This window comes from Pecten maximus, chromosome 9 (assembly GCF_902652985.1).
Source record: "Pecten maximus chromosome 9, xPecMax1.1, whole genome shotgun sequence".
Taxonomy (NCBI): Eukaryota; Metazoa; Mollusca; class Bivalvia; order Pectinida; family Pectinidae; genus Pecten; species Pecten maximus.
This window is the reverse complement of record NC_047023.1, coordinates 23,242,890-23,267,134: the sequence shown is the minus strand read 5'-3', so window position 1 is coordinate 23,267,134 and position 24,245 is coordinate 23,242,890. Positions and strand designations below refer to the sequence as shown.

Below are 24,245 nucleotides of genomic sequence, written 5' to 3'. Positions count from 1 at the left end.
ACAAGAGTGTGTCGTCTCGTCTGATAGGTGACAAGAGTCTGTCGTCTCGTCTGATAGGTGACAAGAGTGTGTCGTCTCGTCTGATAGGTGACAAGAGTCTGTCGTCTCATCTGATAGGTGACAAGAGTGTGTTGTCTCATCTCATAGGTGACAAGAGTGTGTCGTCACTGAGACTTCATGCTTAAAATACTATACCGGCTGGGACATACAAAAATCTGACTTAATTACCAATCTCAAGAAAATATTTCATGAAAATGTATTATGTTTGTTTTCTTTGAAAAGCTAAAGCTTCAAACTTTACATTTTAACAAAGTATAATCTAAGCAGGTACCACTGTTAAGAGAGGATTAATGTACTATATGTATATATCCTTATATAACAGGTTGTATGTAAATCGGTAGCAGCCCAGAAGGGTAGGAGGAAGGGTTATACAATTCATAATTGATTAAATAAAAAATGTACAAAGCATAAATTGTACAAGACCTAGTCTAATATCTAATAATAAATCCTACTAATTCTCTTATTAACAAGAAAGTGTCTGTAAGACGTAAATTCCCCCAGTGCCACTTGACATCCCGAAACACAGTTTGGTGAGGATCGCATCAGCAGTTCCTGATCATGAGATTAGCTAGTTACGTATATTGCATACGGACAGGACGGTATGGGACGGAACGAACATGGGTAACGCTATATCCCCTCCGGTCCCCATTTCATGGCGGGGGCATAAGAACAATAAATGATTCCTCTATACTCTATAAATTTCCCTTACTAGTTATCATCATGCTCAAATACCCCAGGCTATCGTTATTTTTAATGCTAAAATTTATAATGATTTTACTTCTTATCTCTCACTATTTTGGAATACACATTAACAATTCTTTTTCCCATACATATATATTTAGGTACATTCTAAAAAAAAAAAAAATGGAAAGGACAGATGTGTTGCTACATTGTTCTTTATATTTCTGTTAAAAATATGAAAACATCAAATATAAATAGTAAATTATAATTTTAAGTAACTGCTTGATCACAATTTATAGAAGATATTATGTTGTAATTGTTGAAATTAAAATTTGAAATCATTTGTAAGCATCAAGTAGGGTGATTTGTCAATATCTATATTTCTGAAATATAATGATGACATTTCATTTGAATAAGGAAAACAGATGTGGTAATGCATATACAATATGTCCGAATTGTTTTCAGCAGTTTAATCAGTAAAAACTAGAGATTACAAAAAGCAGAACACTGGTTACATGTAGGAAGATTACTTAGATAGAAAAAGGGTTATGTCAGAAAAAAATATGTTTTGACCGCTATTAAAAGCATATATTTTTTGTTGACTTCACAGGTTTTGTCGACATTTTAAAGGAAGAACCAGTTATGTCATATTTCCTCCCTGTGTACCCATTTTTTTTTGTAAAACCAAACTGAAATCAAAATAATTCTGACCTAGCTATCCTTTTTTATTTGTTTTGGTATATATATAATTACTGTAGCTGAAACAATACCATTCTTTCTCAATCTTATACTGTAACAAAGTTTACATACTGCATGTCAATCTCATTACTTTCATGAAGACATGTACTTTATGCCTGCTAGATTTTTCAACACTTTTAAGATCAAAATTGATTTATATTATTATGTACGTTATCAATATTCAACAAAATAAAATTTTAAAGGTATTGTTGTCCATATCAATTTACATACAAAATCTATCATTCATGAAAATGCTGAGACTGACAGTAAGAGTATATAGGCTTAGTGTGTCTGTGGACCAATATACCTGCTGTTCAGCATCCCCATCCCCCTCCTCTGTTGCAGCAGGTGTGGGGGGCTCCTCTACAGACTGAAACAGATAAAAATGAATGTTATCTACTGCTATTTTTAAACCATTTCATTTTCAAATAATAAATATAAACAATTCTATAAAAAAAAGACAAATCTATGAAAAAATTGACCTCCTCTTTTGAAGATCCCAGCTAATATGAAGGGAAAACTAATTAAGATTTATATTCACTATATCAGCGTTGTTTATATCCACTACAGTCAGTGTTGTTTATATGCACTAGAGTCAGTGATGTTTACATCAACTACAGTCATTGTTGTTTATATCCACTACAGTCAGTGTTGTTTATATGCACTAGAGTCAGCGATGTTTACATTAACTACAGTCATTGTTGTTTATATCCACTACAGTCAGTGTTGTTTATATGCACTACAGTCAGTGTTGTTTATATCCACTATGGTTAGTGTTGTTTATATCAACTACAGTCATTGTTGTTTATATCCACTACTGTAAGTGTTGTTTATATCCACTACTGTAAGTGTTGTTTATATATCCAGTAGAGTCAAGTGTTGTTTATATCCACTATATCAGTGTTGTTTATATCCACCAGTCAGTGTTGTTTATATCCACTATAATAGTGTTGTTTATATCCACTACAGTCATTGTTGTTTATATCCACTACTGTAAGTGTTGTTTATATCCACTACAGTCATTGTTGTTTAGATCCACTATATCAGTGTTGTTTATATCCACTATATCAGTGTTGTTTATATCCACTATATCAGTGTTGTTTATATCCACCAGTCAGTGTTGTTTATATCCACTATATCAGTGATGTTTATATCCACTACAGTCATTGTTGTTTATATCCACTACTGTAAGTGTTGTTTATATCCACTAGAGTCAGTGTTGTTTATATCCACTACTGTAAGTGTTGTTTATATCCACTAGAGTCAGTGTTGCTTATATCCACTAGAGTCAGTGTTGTTTATATCCACTATATCAGTGTTGTTTATATCCACTACAGTCAGTGATGTTTATATCCACTACAGTCAGTGTTGTTTACATCAACTACAGTCATTGTTGTTTATATCCACTACTGTAAGTGTTGTTTATATCCACTATATCAGTGTTGTTTATATCCACTAGAGTCAGTGTTGTTTATTTCCACTAGAGTTAGTGTTGTTTATATCCACCAGAGTCAGTGTTGTTATATCCACTACAGTCAGTGTTGTTTATATCCACTACAGTCAGTGTTGTTGATATCAACTACAGTCAGTGTTGTTTATATCCACTACAGTCAGTGTTGGAATCTGTAAAAAATTATACAGACATAAAGTAATACCTTTCCTTCTTTCTTCTCCAGTTCCTTCTGGGCATCAGCAAGTCTTTTTTCTATTTCCTGTATCCACTCATCTCTGGGAAGGCGGTAAATCTCCAGCCACACCTCCGCTGATGTGGGGTCTACAAAGGAACATTACATTGTTTATAGAAAACATGAATATAAAAATGTTTACAGTTAACATTTCTCCATAAAAACTTGTTTGTTAAAAAAGCTGTAATATCCTGATTATTTTTCATCATTAATAACTTGAATAATAGTTCAAATAAATTCAACTTGAAGAACCAACATTTTAACACTTTGATATTCATAATTGATGATAAACATGTATATGGCCAGGTTGAAATACTGTAAATTTTAGGCATGTTTTCATAATTATAAAAGGAATATCACTCAACAAAAACAAACATAATCTATTTAAAAAATCATATAATAATCCATAACCTAATAAGAAAATATCAAATTGTTGTTCACACTTCACCAGAAGATTATTTTTCAAACAATTAAAGTTTGAACAGAATAGAATTTAAATTTCCATATAGGTTCTTTATACTTGCATTTAAACAACTGGATATCTATATAATAGAAATGTGAATTACTTTAAGTCAAATGTTTATGAATTAATTGATGACACATCATATGAAAGGCGCTTCCTATATAAACTTACTTTCCACCAAGGAGCCAAGATATTCCCCTTCTGCCGATGCCTCACACTTATGTATGAGTAGCCTTGTTGAGGACTTTTCTTCCTATAAAGAAAAGGTGAAGGACATTAATGAATCATACAATTAACACACATCTCATTTTATTTCAGAATTAATTAGGTAATGTCCTTTTTTCATTTAAAAATTAAAACATTAAACAACCATGCAAAGTTAACACTATTATCAGAGTTTCAGAATAACATTTCAATGAAATTATTGTTACATTATCTGAGTTATGATACATGTACAGTAGGCATAATTATGTCCATACAATACTATACTCTATAAACAAAACCTATGTGAATAATCAAAAAGCTATATTGGTGAGTTTGCCTGCAGATAATGAATTGACTGCAAACATTTTTTTCACAACTTAATTCACACAGTGAAATATCTAAAAGCAAACAAGTAACACTTCATCAATAGCCAAACTGATTCTATGTCACCACAACACCGGGACATTATTATACATGGCTCAATTTCATGAAAATCAAGACACTTTGGTTTGCTCCAAAAAACTATCAAAAGTAGAATGAAAAAAAAATTAATTGAACCCTAAAACTGTCACTAAAAATATTAGCTAGGGTCAAATTAAGCCTCATTTCTGTTCATGATAAACTCCAAAACTCTGTCACTAAAAACATTAGCCATCTTACAATAAAAATTGCAGTCAAAACCACACAGCAGCTAACAACTTAATGTTCTGACTAAAAATTGTAAATTAATATATTTTTGTTTTTATATTAAAGCACACTTATTTACTTTATAAGGCTGACTTAGATTTTTTCTCATCCATATTTGCACAACTCAAAATACTGAGCCTGCTAAGAAACAATATCATTGGTTCCTTTTCATTATTCCCTGGGATTAAATTATCAGCTGATCTAGCTGTCAGAGTGACTTATAGTCTGGACCTGGCAAGGAAAATCGGGTATTTTCAGCATTAGTTATGCATATTTTGTGGGTTTATTTAAAGTTGGAATTCTTCAGTGTAGTATTATATGGAATCTACCACAGGCCACAATGAAGCACCTAGTCCTTTATGGCTACTATCACACTACTTACACCCAGCCGGCCTGCGACAGATTTTGTCCTTGGCTGTCAATGGTACATGTATGACTACAAGGTATCAATTGATTAACATTGAAAGGCTAATCATAAATCTAGGGAAGGTACCATGATGGAGGTGGTGTAAAAGGGTGAGATTGCATGTGCAGCCCCGGCCCCTTTCTGACATATTTAAAATACAGTCAAACCTGTCATATGTGACCTTCCAAGGGAGTCAATAAAAAAGGTCACATATGACAGGTGGTCTCTTAATCCAGGTTCAAAGAAAATTACCCGAAAAGGAAAGTTCATGATTAGTCTGCCACATATGTAAAATTTAACAGCTACAAATATTAGTACATATATGAAAAGGAATTACCTCAGTCATCAATTAAGATTGTGAATATAATCAAATCTGTAAGAGACCTCTTGAGGAAAACGAAAGAAAAAAAAGAAAAAGAAAAAAAAAAAATCACTATTCACTTAATGAAATAAAATGCTTATAATATTAATAATGGACAATATATAGAAATATCCCCATTTCTACATATGTAGTACAATATCTATTTTTTTAAATTTAATTCAGTTTCTTTATTTTCATTAATATATATATTTAAATTCTTTTAGCATGTTACAATAATTTTTTAAATTTTAAAATACAAAAAATAATCAAAGAGTTTGAATGGCTAATTTGATTATTTCTAGTGCCGGATACATTTACAAAAAAAAATTTTTTTTTTATTTTTTTCATTCCTGAATTCCTGGTCCGGACTTCCGTCCGGATTATTAGTCACGTAACTGCATTTCCTTCATAACGATGGAGACGTTTTTAACTGGCAAATATCTGTCCTAATGTCTCAAAAAGAACATAAATTTCAGTTAAACAGTAAGTTGACTGTTTATTCACTCTTTTTCATACTTGTCAAGCAAATGTTTGTATTTTTATCTATCAAAATTTCGTGAAAATCGTCTGAATGGCGAGGACGTTTTTTCGCCATATCCCATCTCCTTTCATTCTTTAGAAGTAAAGTACAGTTTCGTTCGTTTTTGGGTGTTATCAGGGCAAAGATAATAAATTCAATACATTTTTTGAGACAGAATAAGACATTTCATACATTTCTAAAGTATTTTTTAATCTTTGAAAGCAGACAAGTTCGTCCGGTTTCTTCTTGATTATGACTTCTGCTTCCGTTTTAAAACTCGGAAAGTCGCTGAAAAAAGTCGTTTTTCAGCATTTGGGACACGGAAATGATGGTCGTTAGTCGCGTCTGACAGGTAGTCGCTTAATTCAGGTCACTAGTATAGTAAATAACGTTGGGAGGAAAAAATACGGTCGCATATGAAAGGAAGTCGTTTAATTCAGGTGGTCGCTAAGGCAGGTTTGACTGTACTTGTAATTTATTAACTCTTTCTAACTCTTTCTTTTCCCAGGTGTTATTGTACAAAATAACATGCTGAATTTCTATTTTAACTCTCTCCTAAAACTTGAGGCTTTTCTTAAACATTAACTTGCTCTTAAAGGGTATTCTGTGGTAAAACTTATTCCTGCTTTTCAGAGGTTTAACAACCTTTAGACTTCACTCACTACAATGGACACCTTCCAGAGACCTATATATTGGCTTTTCTCAGGTGTTAAACATTCTTCCATACACATGATTATATTTCCACAGTGACTTTTATATCAACCCACCAGTGAATTCTCCAGCAAAAAATAAGATATACATGTATCAACTTCTGATTTTTCCACTAATCAACAAATCAATATTTCTCCAGTAACCACTAACCAATATTATCTATAATATTAGGAAACAATGCATAATAATAAATTACACAAGGTTTCCAAATATTATACTCTTTATAATTAATTTTTCTTTGTTTTCATGGTAAATACTCAAATGTGATTGGTCGAAAAATTCTTTTCATTCTTCTATGAAAGAAATTTCGAGAATGGCACGAAAAATGTGAGGTCACAATACGACAATTGACGGTGAGTATTGATTTGAGAAAAAGAATCCCATTTAAAACCAGTAAAATTGTACATAAAACATGTTTTAAATTAGAAAATCATTTTCAAAAATTAATTATAAGCGTTGATGTCAATTTTTTTTTAGTTTCATCGGGGGGTATGAAACAAATTTTGTTTGCAAACTTCTGTAAGAATCCGCTATGCAGATTCATACAGTTTGCAAACAAAATTTGTTTCATACCCCGATGAAACTAAAAAAAAATGACATCAATGCTTAAATGATAAAATGAAAATGTATGGGTATGTATTACCACAGCCAACAATGTACTAACTAAAGAAACAATTTTTGCCTAAAATCAAAATGGTGATTTAGACTTTAAGATGAGTTGAAACTCAATAAGCAAATTCGATTGATTGGTGGCTTAAATTTTCAGGTGCAAAAATGTACACATTTAAGTTCTGTAAGATAGAGTTACAGATATAATTAAAAAAGTTGTGCTTCTCAGTGTTGGGAATAAGAAAGAAATCTCAATACAAAAGATAAAGGTACCCACTGCAGGTACATAAATACAAACAACACGATGTACAACATGAACAATAACCACAAGTTGTAATTACACTAAATTGTTATCCAGAAAACAAAAGCCAATACAAATCACAATTAGTCATATCTACTATGTAATTAATTTCTAAATTGTCTTAATTTAAGATAATAAAACACAAGTGTTAGCAGCTGATCTTAATAAAGCAAACACCATCATTTTTTGAGTTAAAATAATAAATGTCTTCCATCTGAACACACAAACTTGATGTTGATAAATATACAAACAGAAATACAAATATGCCATCACAATAAGCCTATAAAACAACCCCATTCCACAGATTACTGACATTTAAATATTCTTTTGAACACAGCCTTGTCCTTCAAAATGTCAAAATGTCAAAATAAGAAAAATAAGTCTCTCTTCACCATAGCAACCACGAGATCAGATGTTATAATTGATCTCTGGCATAGCTGACTTACCGATTCTAGTAATTCCTATAATAAGATTCAATAGCAATATTTAAATACTAAAATAGGATAGAAAAAAGTCCTGATGTGTCTAGCAACATGTGCTGGTATGTGACCAAACATCTAACGGGTAACCAAGGAGCTTAATCAGCTTTTTTTATTTACTTTTATCTCAACACTTCATTCTCCAGAGTTTAAGTCAATGGGAGTTATTTTAACAATAACTTAAGAGTTCATTTCATTTGAGAATTATCGTATGATACATTTATATTTTTTTATGTACTTATTTATGTGATATATTACATAAAATGACTTCAACTTTATCAAAATGCAAACATATAGTATACATCATCAGTTACTTTATCAAATGAAGTTGTGGTAAACTTGTTGTTTTTGATAGTACAAAACATACCAGGTAAGTAGAATGGGACCATCTTTAGTACTAACGGTGTATTTACATATTAACATTAAGATTTAAATTGACATAATCTGATATAAACTAATGATACAAAAAAATCATTGTTGAATTAAGGTACTTTCATTAAGTTTTTATATATAAGGATGCTTTTATTGACAATGTAAATATTATTTTTGTAAGTTTACTGAATATAAAGAGAAAAGGCATGCTTGTAAAATACACTTACTGCATCAACACCATCCTTTTAATTAGACAAAATAAAACACTTTTTAATTGGAAAAAATAAGAACTTAAACAAACATGTTCAATCCTCACATTCCAGTTATGTCTTACAGAAGTTTATGTGAGGGCATAACAATTCTCATCTTCATCTGGGAGTTGTAAAAATCTTCACACAGCCCACCTAGTGTTTGCTTGTGTAGAACTATTGTAAAATTATTGTAAGATAATGAATCAATAATTGAATATTTCATATTTTCTTTCAACAACTTCCTTGCAACATTTAAAATAATATGTATAAAAATAAATCTAATCTAAATACTACCAATTTTTTACCATTAAATGTTATACCAATTACCATACTGAATGTATATAAGAATCATGAAGCCATGTAAAATGTCAATAATAAAAATAGTTGAAATTTTTGTGAGGCACATCCATACATTGCATAAACTTACAGTTGTTTCAACTGGTTCCTTAAAAAGATATAAAATGTGTATCACATAATCATTTATGTTTTAAAACTGATTTGAATGAAATTGCTACTATAAATTCATTTCTCTATTAAACAAGAAATAATGATGGTAAATCATAAAGAAAATCAGAGGCTGCTAAAATAAACAATAGGTCCTCCTCATTTTTATTTGAGTTCAATTCTACCACATAAACTAATGTATTTATAGTCATACATACACATATTTATTTTTTAACTTTTTTTATGAATATTATATATATTTTATTAATGACTTATGTATTCTATCAGTATAATATCTTTTACTAATTTCATGAGATGATAATTATATCCTAGTGTCTACAAATGTAAACAATGTATTTCAGTAATTTTTTTACAAAATATTCTGTTATGATAAACACAGATCATCAAAAGACTTAAAATTCAATAAATTAATCATGTAAGACACACTTTCATTCAAACACACAAACTTACTGGTGCTAAAATCTCCTTTATGAAAAACAATAAGAATTTAAGACATTAATTCTCTTAAATGTTGACAAAAACAAGAATAAGCACGATTTTAGGACTACTTTTTTATACTAACTCCATCAAATGACACAATTTTTCTCCATTTTAGGTTTGGGGGTGACAGGGGCATTCCGAGACAATGGAAATGTCTGTTAACAATGTATTTATATATCATGATTAGGGAGAAACAAAACTGCCCTCTTTTTTGTGGTGATACACATAACATTAAATATTACAGTAAACATATCTGGTCTACGACACATTATTTTAATTATCAGAGTGAAAAAGCATTTTGCTGCGATTATTCATTCCATTCTAAACAGAATAGAACATTTTTAATGTACCATTTACTGATTAAATGTTGTTTCCTTTACATTATTATAGTGTATTATCATACACTATCATACACTGTATATCATCAAATGCATAATATAAAAATGAAGTGTAGTTTCATTATGATGACAACACCATAACATGTTGGCAGTATAATGATAAAACACTGTATTGCCATTATATAATAGTATACCTGTGCTTCATTCAGCAACTTTAAAAGGAACAGTCTTTCTCCAGCAAAAGCATGAAGTCTAGCCAGACCTGAAAAATTTACAAAACAAATTTATATTGCTTATATACACAAGAACATATAGCGTTGGTTTGATTAATCCATTGCTGGTTGATCATAATATATTCATAAAATACATCAATAACCCCAGTTTTCCCCCCAAAAAAAGAAAAAATTCTGCACTGTCAAGATTCAATCTCTGCATGAATTCAATCAATGAAGTGTAAATTACAATCAAATTGATTAATACTCTACCTAAATACAACATAGTACCATACCAAATGCATTTCTCTGTAATGCTCCCCAAAAGAATTAACTCTTCAATTAGCTGATTCTCACTTACCCATGTCATCAAGGCTTACAATCAGATGCATGCTTTCTGCGATGGGATAGGTCTTTAAGCGGATGATTTCTACTTTGTCTTCTTCCCAAGCACAAATTCTGTGTCTAGTAACAGAGTCAAGCACTGCTATTCCATTTGGCAGTCCCACAAACACAATCTTCCCATCACTGCTGCAATTAATGCTTGTGGCTCCACCAAGAGGCTGAAAGACAGAATGGAATCTTTTTTTTCATATAAACCAAAAATTAATATGAAATGATAAGTGTCAAGGAAATTCTGTTCTTGATACGTGTATATATATATTGGTGCTTAACAATCATTATTTACAGTTTATAAACCTAAAGACTGGATATTTGTCTCTCCGTATTGTTCTCGTGCACAGACTAAGGAAGAAACATAAGCTATATTGGTTCACTGCTTAGTAATAGAAATTTAACCTAAAGAAATTATTAATATCTACTTTGTCAACATTGGTAGCTTAAATAAATTACAGACACTAATTATAAATTAACTGACACCATTCATAGACAATATACATGTATCATAGTGGATAGATTTTCATATTATAGACAAACATGAACCACATTAAAAAAGTATATACATGTATGTATATCATACAATTGTACTTGGCATTATAAATTGGTATTTATAAGGTCAAGGTTAGCCCCGAGTTTCCTCTGGCCCTACATCATCCTACACCAGACATGGTGTCAGGGCCAGAGGAAACTCGGGCTAGGCCAAGGTATGATATATCAGTTTTTAAATTAACCATGCGATCATAATAAAATAATTTACTCGTCTATAACGTAACATTTTAATTAAAAACATCATAATCATGTCCACAAATACATGTGACATTAACGTATAGAACGGTTACATCATATTAGAAAATTAATGAAATAAATCAATTGAAATCGGAAACAAAAATACTATCGACTGGTATCCTGCACTGTCTGGCGGAACAAAAATGATATCTCACAATTTTGTGGTCACTCATTAGGTGGACCGCACAATTTACCTCAACTGCTTCTTCATAATCAAACTGTGGTGGTTTAAATCTCCGAGCCTCTTCCAAGGCAGCATTTTCTCTCTGTTCGATGATGGCCCATGCATCTTCAAATACTTTGTTCAAAACTTTGTCCAGCATACGATATGGCTGAGGTAGGTGATCCTTGAGCTGTTCCGGGTCTTGAACATAGTCATCTTCTTGTTCAACTGGAATCTGATCTAGAGACGGAGGTGTATAATTTACGTTTTTCCTTAGGTAAACAGGCATGGTTTGGCGTTTGAATCAAGTCGAAATAAACATAAGATATCTTAAGAAAATAATCATAAATTAATATAACAATTTAAACGTCGTTTCTGTGCAAAATATGGAATATTGCTGCTATAAACAGGTGCCATCCGTAACCAAGTCGGCCATGACACCGGAAACGACAACAAACTGGAACTCTACCATTAGACTGGCCGGACTGATCAAACCGGAAGTAGAAAAATCCAACCGCTAAATGTAAGCAAACGGTAACCGTTAACCGTTTGCTTACATTTAGCAACAATCTCCACTGTATCATCCATGATATTTGTGTCGCATGCAAAAAGTTTCAATGCAATAACTCAAGTTTCCTTCTACCAATCAAATTCACACAGACTTTCCTTATCATAAGTGCTTGCTTGGGATTGCTTTTAAGGTCTGAAAGTCAAAGGTCAAGGTCAGTTTTTAAAAATAGAAAAAAAAGTTTCCGTGAGATAACTTATAAGTTTCCTTGGGCCGATTAAACTCAAACTTAATTAAGATCTCCCTTACCTCAAGACCTTACCAAAGGTCAAGGGTACTGTACGTTAACTATATAAATAGGAAATCTATTTCCACTCTTGTAAACAACCAACTTTCTAGGAAGACCACACATCAACTTGTGTGTTGATATTTGATGACAGTGAAATAATTTAAATGTCATTCTTTAATGAAAATTGAATCATGATATGTCTCTTTTTAGATTACAAGGTCTAAGAGTATATCATTTATCTTTTTCAGAGACAACTTGAGAATTGTTCTTAAAAATAGGTTTTTTTTCATGTCCGAATTTTTTGTATACAAAATGACTTAATTATAACCAAAATGTTAAGTTTAAAAAATTTTGGATGAAAACTGAATGAATTGTCGAGACACGATAATCATAACAAAAGGGGGCAATACTGCTATATTATAAAAACAGTGGGATTCTTATATATAATTGGCACCCACTATAATCTTTAAGTATCAGTCCTTTGAAAGCCTGTTCTTTTCTCTTCTTTCCCCTCATCCTCTTAATCATTTAATAAGATAGGAAACCTGCATGGATATGGAATCTAAGAAAGATTTAAGTAAAACTTTCTGAGATATATTAATAATAAAATTCAACTGTCAAAATCCAAGATGGCCATCTGTCCACTATTTTGATTTCCAGTTCTGACTCAAAATTGAATGGGCACAACTATATAGGGACCAAAGGGAACCTACACATAAACATGAAGATTTAGAAATATAAATCCAGTACACCTCATAAAAATAATTTAATCTAATGTCAAAATCAAGATGTCTACCTGTCAGCCATTTTGCATTCTGGTTTACAGTCAAGATTAGGGCCGTTTTCGTTTTTGCGGTCCAAACGGTTGGTCCAGTTGGACCGGTGTTATTCGATCCTTTAATGTAATAAAGACGGACCTGGCGATTTTATATCGGTTTTTTTAAGACGACTAGCCTAGACAAAGACGTCCAAGGCCTGTATTAACATTTGCAGGTCCGTCAAGATGACCGGTACCCTATATGTTTGAAATATTACATTTAAAAACTGACAAACCAACTTGTCTACATAAACATTTTTAACAGGCCCTAGAACTGTAAACCATTATGGCTAATACCCGCACTTCCCATCATTTTTTTTTTTAATTCATTTGTTTTAGTGTTTAAATACAATATGTATAATAATCAGGAGATATAAAGTGTACTGTAATCAGACTTTGGTTTGTTAATTCTTCGTTTATAAGAGACATAACTCATTGAACCTCTATATAAAGGACACCTCTCTATAAAGGACACTTTTGCCTTGTCCCTTAGGTGTCCTTTATACACAGGTTCGACTGTACAGTACATACAGGCTTCACACTTGTTAAAACTAAAATAAATGAATTGGTTCTGGATATCAAATTTCCGGATTTTCCGAAAAGTGTGTTTACACCAGAAATTTAGTTTTACCTACAGCAAAAAATGGTGCCACACAGTGAAGGTAAGAATGCAGAAAAACTTTATGTACAACATATGTCAAAACAAGATTAGATATTTAATTTCAAATGGCTAGCTAGGTTTCAGAAAAAAATGATGTAGAGAATTGTGCCCTTCTGGGTCAAATATGATATTTTGCAATTTTTAATTTTTTTTTTTAAAGTTGTTACCAGATGGTATACACAGGTCTGAAAAACATAGAAAAAATAAGCTTACTTATCCTGCTGAGTTGTATGAAAATTGCAAATGTATAGATTACAAATATATATACATGTACATGTACTCTATTATAGGCAATATGTAGGCTTAACTGGCTATGTTTACATATCTAAAACGTGCCTTATTTTTCAGAACTGTACATTAAATTGTTTTACTGTACACTGCAAACTTATAAGGGTTGAATTTTTTTTTTACAAAATGTGCTTATAATCATGCTTGATTAAACTTATTTACATTCATCATTGATAAAAAAATACATAAAAAACAATTAAAAACTTGTCATATTTAATCAAGGGAGACAACTCGCGTATCTGCCTATTTTAAGGGTGACATCCCTCAAAACACTTATATACCAATAATCCATAATCCATAATCAGACAATAAGCTTCTATTTCGGCCAATCAGAAGCCTCCATTAATATTTTATTGTTCCATAGTAACAGTTCTGGACACACATTATGTCTTATTGTACTGGCATTGTTTGATTACACCACTTGACCAATTTAAGTGAGAACGAGGTATGTTTCACGTAGTGGCAATGGTACTGTAAGATCTCTTCCCCATGCTAGTACTGTATTATGCATCCATGACCTTTGACCTTTGACATCTAAACATCTAAAGTTTGTCGGATATGTGGCTTACATCCATGCTTTGCAATTTACTGCAAAGTACATATGTATATACAATGTATAAAAATACGAACTGTTTTCAAGATAATTAGCCATTAATAACTCCATTAAGAATCAATGGCACTTAATCACATTCAGGGAGACTGAAGAACATGACATTTTCATGAATAACGTGTGCAAAGTTTCATTGAAATCAATGAAAATTGAATGGTCGTGGCAAGGGACTAAGAGAACCTACATAGATTATGGAGTTTGAGATACTGTATGTTCTTCCATTTTTTCTCAAGAAATAGAGATATCATAACTTCAACTCTCAAAACTCAATGACAAACTTCAATTGTGGAAATCCAGGATGGTCACTTCTGGATCATTTTGCTTTTATGATCCGATTAAAAATCGAATGGGATCACTACCCTGGTAACTATACAGACTAAGGGGAATCTACTCATTACAATATGTAGTTTCAGACATATCCTTCCTGTATTTCTCAAGAAATATCAACAACATTTTTTTGTTAAAATCAAAGATGGCTGCCTGTCTGCCATTTTAATATTCTGATCAGTCCCAAGATCAAAAGGGTACAACTAGGGACTTAAAAGGGAACCTACTTACGGAATTTGAGGAAAGATCTATTTGGTGTGTGACCGCTGATGACTACAACCACAAAATCTCAAAATGTTTTGACAAAACCTATATAAGGACTACCTCATCCTGAATCCGGATTCCTTTATATCCCCTCCCCCTCCCTCCCCCTCGAGCTCCCCCTCTCATCCCACACACATGCAGAGTTTAACAAGAGGCCCAGGGGCCTTAACGGTCATCTGACTCTAAATTAAAACCCTTATTATAGCAAGCTGAAATCCGATATTTTCTTTTAGAAGACTATCAAAATTAGCACATCTAGTGGTCGTAGTGGTCAATCATGATGTTTACAATGACTGTACAGTCCATGACAGAGACATTATATACAAAATCTAGAATGATCGTGAATCGTGATAAGATTTACTGCTCTCCTAACATGAACATCTTCAGTTCTCATGACTTCATGCATACATACACTTGCACACTTGGAATATTTTTATATCTAAATGGTCCAACATAAGGTATCCCACAGGACATTTCATGGTGATATTTTTCCGACTGATGTGTTCCCTCAGAGTGGATCAAGCTTTCTAATTTTAAGAAAAATCCAAACTGATAAATGATTAACTTTCTTGTCTTAATCTTTAGCTACATGTTATTATAATATACCCTTTTCAAATGCTGTTATGTAATATGCATAAAGCTGTGAAACTTTTTGTGTTACATAAAAAAAATCAAAAAATAATTTCAAATCTTTAGAATCTGAATGTATACTATTGCATTATTTACCTTATAAACTTTTTTTTGTTTGCATATACAATATGATTAATATCAAAAATGATCAAAATAAGTTTATTGCTTTAAAATTGAGTAAAAATGTTGATATTCATGTCGCGCACAAATCTCCCTTATTTTAGGCAAAACTCCCTTAAAAAAATCATCAATCTCCCTTATTGGTCTCCTGAAAGTATGGCATGTATGCTTATATTATTGTAGTATGTATTCTCTGTAGCAAGCTTAAGTATATAGTGGCACTGTTGGCCATGGTGGTCATCTTGGATTTCTGACTGACCCAATAAATAACAACACTTGGTCTGGACCATCGAAGGATAATTTCTGGTAAGTTAGAGCTGAATCCCACTGGTGGAATTTGAGAAGAAGTTTGAAATAGGCATTGTTCAGGAAAACCATGATTGCACAATCATGTAACAAAATGGCCGCCATGGCTGCCAAGTCATGATTTTACTAGGCCGAAAAATAACAACACTTTGTTGGCCCTCCTTCCTTAACATCCTCACCCATTTCCAGCTCAATGGCACCAATGGAACTGGAGAAGAAGTTTAAAATGTGTTTTTCAAGATGGCGGCCATCTTGGATTTCAGACCAATAAAAAAATAACAACATTTGGTCAGGATCCTCTCAGGAACATGTCGGGCAAGTTTCAGCTCAATAGCACCGGTGGAACTCGAGAAGAAGTTTAAAATGTGTTTTTCAAGATGGTGGCTATGGCGGCCATCTTGGATTTCGAATCGGCCCGAAAAATAACAACACTTGGTCAGGATCATATCAGGATCATTTCAGGCAAGTTTCAGCCCAACAGCACTGGTGGAACTTGAGAAGAAGTTTAAAATGTGTTTTTCAAGATGGCGGTTATGGTGGCCATCTTGGATTTCGAATCGGCCCGAAACATAACACCACTTGGTGGGGATCATCTCAGGATCATTTCTGGCAAGTTTCAGCCCAACAGCAGTGGTGGAACCTGAGAAGAAGTTTAAAATGTGTTTTTCAAGATGGTGGCTATGGCGGCCATCTTGGATTTCGGATCGACCCGAAAAATAACAACACTTGGTCGGGATCATATCAGGATCATTTCAGGCAAGTTTCAGCTCAATAGCACAAGTGGAACTTGAGAAGAAGTTTAAAATGTGTTTTTCAAGATGGTGGCTATGGCGGCCATCTTGGATTTCGGATCGGCCCGAAAAATAACAACACTTGGTCAGGATCATATCAGGATCATTTCAGGCAAGTTTCAGCTCAATAGCACTGGTGGAACTTGAGAAGAAATTTAAAATGTGTTTTTCAAGATGGCGGCCACGGCGGCCATCTTGGATTTCTGATCGACATGAAAAATAACAACACTTGGTCGGGATCATATCAGGATCATTTCAGGCAAGTTTCAGCTCAATAGCACTGGTGGAATGTGAGAAGAAGTTTAAAATGTGTTTTTGAAGATGGCGGCTATGGCGGCCATCTTGTATTTCGGACCGACCCGAAAAATAACAACACTTGGTCAGGACCATATCAGGATCATTTCAGGCAAGTTTCAGCTCAATAGCACTGGTGGAACATGAGAAGAAGTTTAAAATGTGTTTTCAAAATGGCAGCTATGGTGGCCATCTTGGATTTCGGACCAACCCGAAAAATAACAACACTTGGTCAGGACCATCTCAGGATCATTTCAGGCAAGTTTCAGCTCAATCCCACTGGTGGAACTTGAGAAGAAGTTTGAAATGTGAAAAGTTTACGGACGGCGGACGGCGGACGGCGTACGACGACGGACGAAGCATGATGACTATAGGTCATCCTGACCCTTCGGGTCAGATGAACTAATAAGCCCCTACGGTACTGAAAATATTGTGCAGCAGCTAACAAGAAGTGGTTGGGTTTGCAGTCTGGAAGACGCATACAGACATCATGATTACTACAGGGCACATCATGGCATCTCTCAAAGTGGGACATCAGATACAGTACTAGTCCTATCAAGATTTGGGTTGGATTGACTGAAAATGAAGAATTCTCATTCTCTTAGATTGTAGTTTCCCATAAAGGTACAATATCAAGGTAGCATTTACATAGTGACAAGTGACATTCTGTCTATTTTATATTTTAACATCCTAACGATATAACTCTTTTATAAGCTTTATTAATGACATATATAACCAATATGGTTGTCTCAGTTGGCTTTATATATTAAAGTCTATTAACGACATATATATACACATACAGTCAAACCTGCTCTAACGGCCACCTTGAATAAGCGGCCACCTTGAATAAGCGGCCATTCTGTGGTCCGCCCGATGGAAAACACTATATAATGAACCTTGAATAAGCGGTCACCTGTCTTATGTGGCCAACGGCCACAAAAATCTGCCCCGAGTCGTTGTATCGTCCTGTATTCAGCGGCCATTCTGTCTGGAAGTAGACATCCGCGATGGTCACATGACTAGATATTTTTATCAAATGCATTAAAACTTTGATCTTTGTTGGTATTCATTTCAAAATACACTGTACATGGTATATTGTTATCAAAATCAATAAGTGCATTATAATATGATAAATGCTATAAACTTTTGAAAAAGAATTGGGCAACAGGCCATTTCTGGCCAACCTGGTTTAAGCAGCCACCTGTCTTAAGCAGCCAATATCTGTCGGTCCCTTGGGTGGCCGCTTAATACAGGTTTGACTGTATAGTATAACCAATATGGTTGTCTCAGTTGGAATTATATATTAAAGAATAAGATAAAGTCCTGGGTGTAATATATCCAAAATTTATTATAGTTGCAGCATCTAACAACAAAACCTTGACTACAATTCGAACACCCACACATTGATTATCTAATTATTGCAGACATACAATGGTTTAAAAGGAAAAAGATTCTGAGCAAAACAATTCACAGCACAAGCACTAATGTAATTTAGTGAAAATATGTAATAATCACCAGGAATGGAGACAGATCATTTCTGTATCTGTGCATATACATGTATATAGATTGTAGAAATAAATGGATAAATCTGTAATAGTAGTACATTGTATATAACTACTTATAACATTAATCATATCAATGGGATCATCAAACATACTTTATAAACACACTTATGAAACAATTATGTGGTAATGTTGGCAATACATTTTCATGTAATATAACAAATCCTGCCAAGAAGACAGCAACATCATATGTAACATCTTAAGAGAGCATGTGAATAAAAAGACAAGAACTCCAAGATTACATCTCACGATAATGTTTTGTTACATGAATATGTAATTCCATGTACAGAAAACAGGACATTATCACATAATGTCTCATTGTAACTAAATACACAACATGTCATAAACCAGTCAATAAGGCAAATAACTAATATGGGATTGTGTGGAATGTACAGAAAAGTTAATACGGACTAAGTCCTGTCAGCATGACACCAAATTGTATTCACACAGCTCCAGTCTGACTTGCAGCCTTAAGTTATTACATTAGATATAGATGACCTCTGTTATATTATACACAAATTAAGGACTTCAAATTTGCACCAAGTCTTGGGTCAATCTGAGGTCCAGAGTGTACATACCATCAAACTGCCATATCATTGTGATTCCTGCAGCTGTAGCTGTAGAAGAGACCAGGTGTTGTAGAATGCTCATTTATACAGGTAAGCATCTTCTGCTTCACCAACAACACACAATATAAATCTAGGTTAAATCATTGTACAAGGAAAACAAATACATGTACATTCTATTTCACCTTATAAACTTTGTGACAGTGTAAACGCTATAATATCATTTAATGTGATATATAGTTACAATGAACTCAGATTCCCACAGTAATGATTGTTAAACTTTGTAAAATTGGACTGGAATAAACATAATCATGCAGAAAGTTATCCTGTTTAAATAATAAATCATTATACCTTTTCACTGAAAATATTGTGATTGATAGGGATTGATAAGAATGTGACAAACAACCCAAACATCGCTGGGGGAAATCTGACAAGAATGGATATAATGTTTTGCTTTTAGAATGGAGATTCTGGTAAATTGAAATTAAAAATCTAGGGCAAGCTTAATAAATCTGATATGAAATAATTTGATAGATATGTTTGTAGATCAAATCCCAGAAATTCTTGAAAACTGAAATTCCTTTATTTTTGCCATTTAATACAAAAAACTTTTTTTTTCTTTTTTTTGAAAATTCCAAGAATCACCCCTTCATTGACCATTTCATTCTTGAAAACTAAAATTTCATCATATTGGCTATGATCATACAGATTCCCTCATGTCTATTGCTATCAATGGTGTCATGTTTATAATTAAAGGTCATAAGCAAAACATATGGCACTGTTAGTAATTATGCAATAAATGTACATAGGTACATGTATTTGTAAACCATATCAAATTAAACTGTAAATAATCTAATAGTATCAAAAATATAAACTCTGAAGATAAAGGAACCCCTTTTGTCACCTCCCACAACAAAAATACATATATACATAAAGTATATGCAGAGATCACGGCATTTGATCAGTCCTAGCAGTCGACTGAGATGCTGTCCAAGGAATATAAAATATCTGACATAGGTAAATATAATGAAAAAGCATTTACTATATCATAAATAAGTTTGGAAAATAAATAAACATCATCTAAATACCTTTCTTTTCATATAGAATACTTTTCAATTTGAAGTGGAGAAGCTTAAGTCAGCCATATATTTTCCCAGAATGCACTGTACGTGTTTGCCAATCAGTAGACACAGAAGAAATTAATCTTATTTTAATTCTTCAAAAATAGCAATCCTGTCCTTATCGATCACTATTTGGCCTCTGACCTGACCTTAATTTTATGTCTTATCATGACCATCTAACTTCAATGTATTTATATACAAAAATACAATTGATCTGTGATATAGTTAAATACCAGAGGGCCCAAATAGACACCCCACCTTTGATTACAGTCGATAATGTATAACTTGAGATATCCTGTCCACAAGGTTCCTTTTCAAACCAGAGGTCACACTATAAGCTACAATGGAGCCATCGTGCTAAAAAACTGAGTGAAAATGTCAAAAAATAAGGAGGCTGCATCATAATTAGTTTACACAAACAACCTAGCACCATGTAACCCCTTCCAGTTAACAAATAACTCTGGATTAACCCTTATCAAATCAGATTAAATTCTAAACAAATTAGCACTTACCTACTAAAGCACAAAAGTATTTCTTCATTTATTAGAAACAAATATGATTAACCCTCAATAATTGCATGAACAATGAAAGTTCAATGAAATGTATCACTGACCGGGATAAGGAAATGATGAAACAAACAAAAATCTGTACTCTCTGGTGTGTCATATTACAGTCGTGTACCATCATCATCATTTGTGTTTGTACCGTCTGGTTTCCGCCTGTTTCTTGTTTTATTACTCAGTTTTTCCACCTCCTCGATGGTTTCTGGCAGAGGACATTGATGTGTTTCAGGAAGGAAGAAACACAGTATTCCGGCCACCAAGGTGATCACACCAAATATTACTAGGGGTAATTTCTTCATGGATTCACTGGTTGCCTACAAGTGGGTAATGTACAAACCTAATAAAGGATTGGAATATTACATTTGTATTATATGTTAAATACTGAATATAAATTAATTTTCTCCAGCTCCTGTTAACACATTAATCTGTTTTAACTTATATAATTCATACATGTAGAACTTAAAACTTTATATTTGCAGTCAACCGAAATGTAAGAGTTCTTTTCTTGTGCTTTACTACTTTTCTGAATATAGTCTTAATATGAGTAACATTCTAATGGGCAATGTTTTTATAAGCAAATACTTACGGCATACACAATGAGAGGAGCCGCAATGCCTCCAATGTTTTCGAAGAATGATGCCAGACCAACAGCATGATTCCTGTAATACAGTACATTCCACTTAATCGGGTAACGCTTAATAGGGTATTTCGTTTATTGGGGTAAAAATTAAAAAACTGAAACTATTTTCTCTTGAATCATGTTTAAAAAAATTATTTAATTGGGTTGGAAAAGTCGTATTTTTCGGTTATTCGACTATGTCAATCCGACCAAAAAAATAGAAATGCTCCAGTTTTCACGAAAGTCATCATGTATTTCTTCAAATTTTAGACATTTATCAACAGATAGGGTAATGTAGATGGTTATAATGTCAAAAAACGGTAAAATATTACCAGTTTTGAAGTGTGTGTAAGAGAATAAGTGTCTTTTAATAAACTATCTTAATATTTTATCTTTTACATTTTGAAATAAATCAACATGTGACTTACTCTCACAAAATAAGACATCAGGATTTGAAGATATATGTAGGAGGAATATGGTTTGAGATGTCATAGTTTTTGAATTACAGCATATTGTTTTGTTATCTTTGTAATTTTTCAGCATCATATTTGTGTATGGACACTGTCAGTGAGGGGACAATTATTCAAAGTAAGATTTTGGTTTCAAGCATGTGATGAGTGTGTTGTAAGAAAGATTTACAAAACCATGGAATGTGCAGCTTAATGGTATGAGAGCATCATTATATAGTCAAGTCACCATGGAAATGAGTAAAAGAAGTTCTTTAATGCACCTATTTAATGACATACTATGGACCATGTTTTGAATCAGTAATATATACATTGTACTAACCTGACAACGGTTGGGAATATTTCAGATGAATACAGGTAAGCCACAGAGTAGGATGCTGTTATACCAAACTTTCCCACCATAGCCAGAAAAATTATCAGGGGAGATAAGTCAGTACCAGAATCTGGAAACAAAATATATACATGGTTATACTTCATACCTACAAAAAGGCAATCATTAACTGTCAGACTCAAGATTTAACTCAACATGAGGATGTTACCCTGCCCTGGAAATTTTTGCATTGCAATTCAAGAGAAACTTCAGAACGTTCGAAGGACAAATGGATAAACTTTTAATACATATATATTTGTGTGTACAAGGTTAATTCTACCAGTATACCATGTATACCCAAAACTTCATTAAAAAGTGAGGCATTCAGATAATTATATCCTAAAAACGAAAATACAGTCTACCCTCATTAAACCACCAAAAATCATTATGATATAGTAGAAATCATCCGTTTTTTATTACAAAAACAAACATGTCCAATGGGCATGAAAAGATCATATTATGTTTTTAAAAAAACATGTATGTACCTGTTTTATCTGGAACAAATATAGTTGTAATATTCATAACCCCACACAAAAGCAGAAATACTATATGAGGTCTCCTTCGACCATACCTAAAACAGAAAAGGATCAATTGACATCTACCATTCATATGTATCCCCAATTGATACTTGTATTTAACTGTATAATTTAACTGTAGTATAATTATGTAAATGTACATATATGGAAATTGTGCATTAATTACTTTCTTTAATTTGCATGAATTTTTCTATCATCAGGGGAAGTAACTCTACAAACATTTTCTAATAATATAATAATATATAATACTGTTACTCATATTGTGCTTACATAAAAATCCCTTTTATTATAAGTAATACTTACACTTGCATAGTCCACATGCATATAAAAAGAGCAGGTATCTCTACAGCTCCACTGATACCCAGATTTAGGAACAGGTTACCATGGAGATTTGGTGTGGAGAATAAAATACCAAAGTAACTCAAGCTGTTGGCTGCCCTGAAAATTAACAAGGATCTAAATAATTATTCCTCAAACAATATCAAATCTTCTTTATATTAAGTCACAGCTATGATATTATAACATTTCATTTGATATATTATTTTGATATTCTAGAAATGGACCAGTCTATGAATATGTATTAATTAAACACTGCAACAAATATTTTGAAGCTCAATATCATTTTATTCCATACAAGACTAAATATATGTATTAAGACTGACCACTAGTCACTAAATTTTTATAAGTATTATTCAGCTTACACAAGCTGATCTCCCTTAGTTTGAAACTTACAATTGGACATACGTCAAAGAGGAAAAATTGTAATTTTGATATTTTAGAGACAAGGGTCTGTCTATTATATGTATCTGGCGAACCAGTCCATGCAGCCAATTAACCCCCTGGATGAGTACTTACCAGAGATACAACAGGATGAGTGTATAACGTCTCAGTTTGGGAGTTTTAAACAGATCCAACAGAGTGTATTTCTTTGTTTGTGTTTTTTCTACGACCAGAGCCTCCTGGCTCTTTGCCTCGTTGCTTGTATCAACAACTGTAACTTTTGCACAGAACAGAGAGTCGGGAAGGGTGATTCTGTTGATCTTTGCAGCTGTTCTAGCAACCTGTTCCGCCTCCGAGTATTTCTCCGTGGCTATCAACCACGGTATTGATTCAGGCAGGAAACTGAAATGGGACATACAATTTATATTACAAAACATTATAATCA

General features: G+C 32.9%; 2 protein-coding genes across 9 annotated transcripts in view; both read right to left on the bottom strand.

The window, feature by feature from the left end:
• LOC117334354 (WD repeat-containing protein 93-like) overlaps positions 1-11,809 on the bottom strand; it is a 38,915-nt gene extending 27,106 nt beyond the window's left edge. For all 8 annotated transcript variants that reach the window (XR_004534133.1, XM_033893920.1, XM_033893921.1 and 5 more), the window contains exons 1-6: positions 11,403-11,809; positions 10,385-10,586; positions 10,006-10,073; positions 3,799-3,880; positions 3,135-3,253; positions 1,787-1,849 (exon numbers count right to left, since the gene is read on the bottom strand). Coding sequence is in view for 7 of the 8 variants with exons in the window: in XM_033893920.1 (XP_033749811.1) it covers positions 1,787-1,849; positions 3,135-3,253; positions 3,799-3,880; positions 10,006-10,073; positions 10,385-10,586; positions 11,403-11,660 (792 nt within the window). In the remaining variant the exon portion in view is untranslated. The remainder of the gene's footprint in view (positions 1-1,786; positions 1,850-3,134; positions 3,254-3,798; positions 3,881-10,005; positions 10,074-10,384; positions 10,587-11,402) is intronic.
• A 6,795-nt stretch (positions 11,810-18,604) lies between these two features.
• Positions 18,605-24,202, bottom strand: LOC117334696 (organic cation transporter protein-like; the record flags this gene model as incomplete). The annotated part of the gene is given in 6 exon segments (XM_033894458.1): positions 18,605-21,402; positions 21,675-21,747; positions 22,497-22,617; positions 23,030-23,115; positions 23,384-23,518; positions 23,936-24,202. Coding segments are annotated over 6 exon segments (892 nt in total), but the record flags the coding sequence as incomplete, so codon positions are not given.
• Between the last annotated feature and the right edge of the window lie 43 nt (positions 24,203-24,245).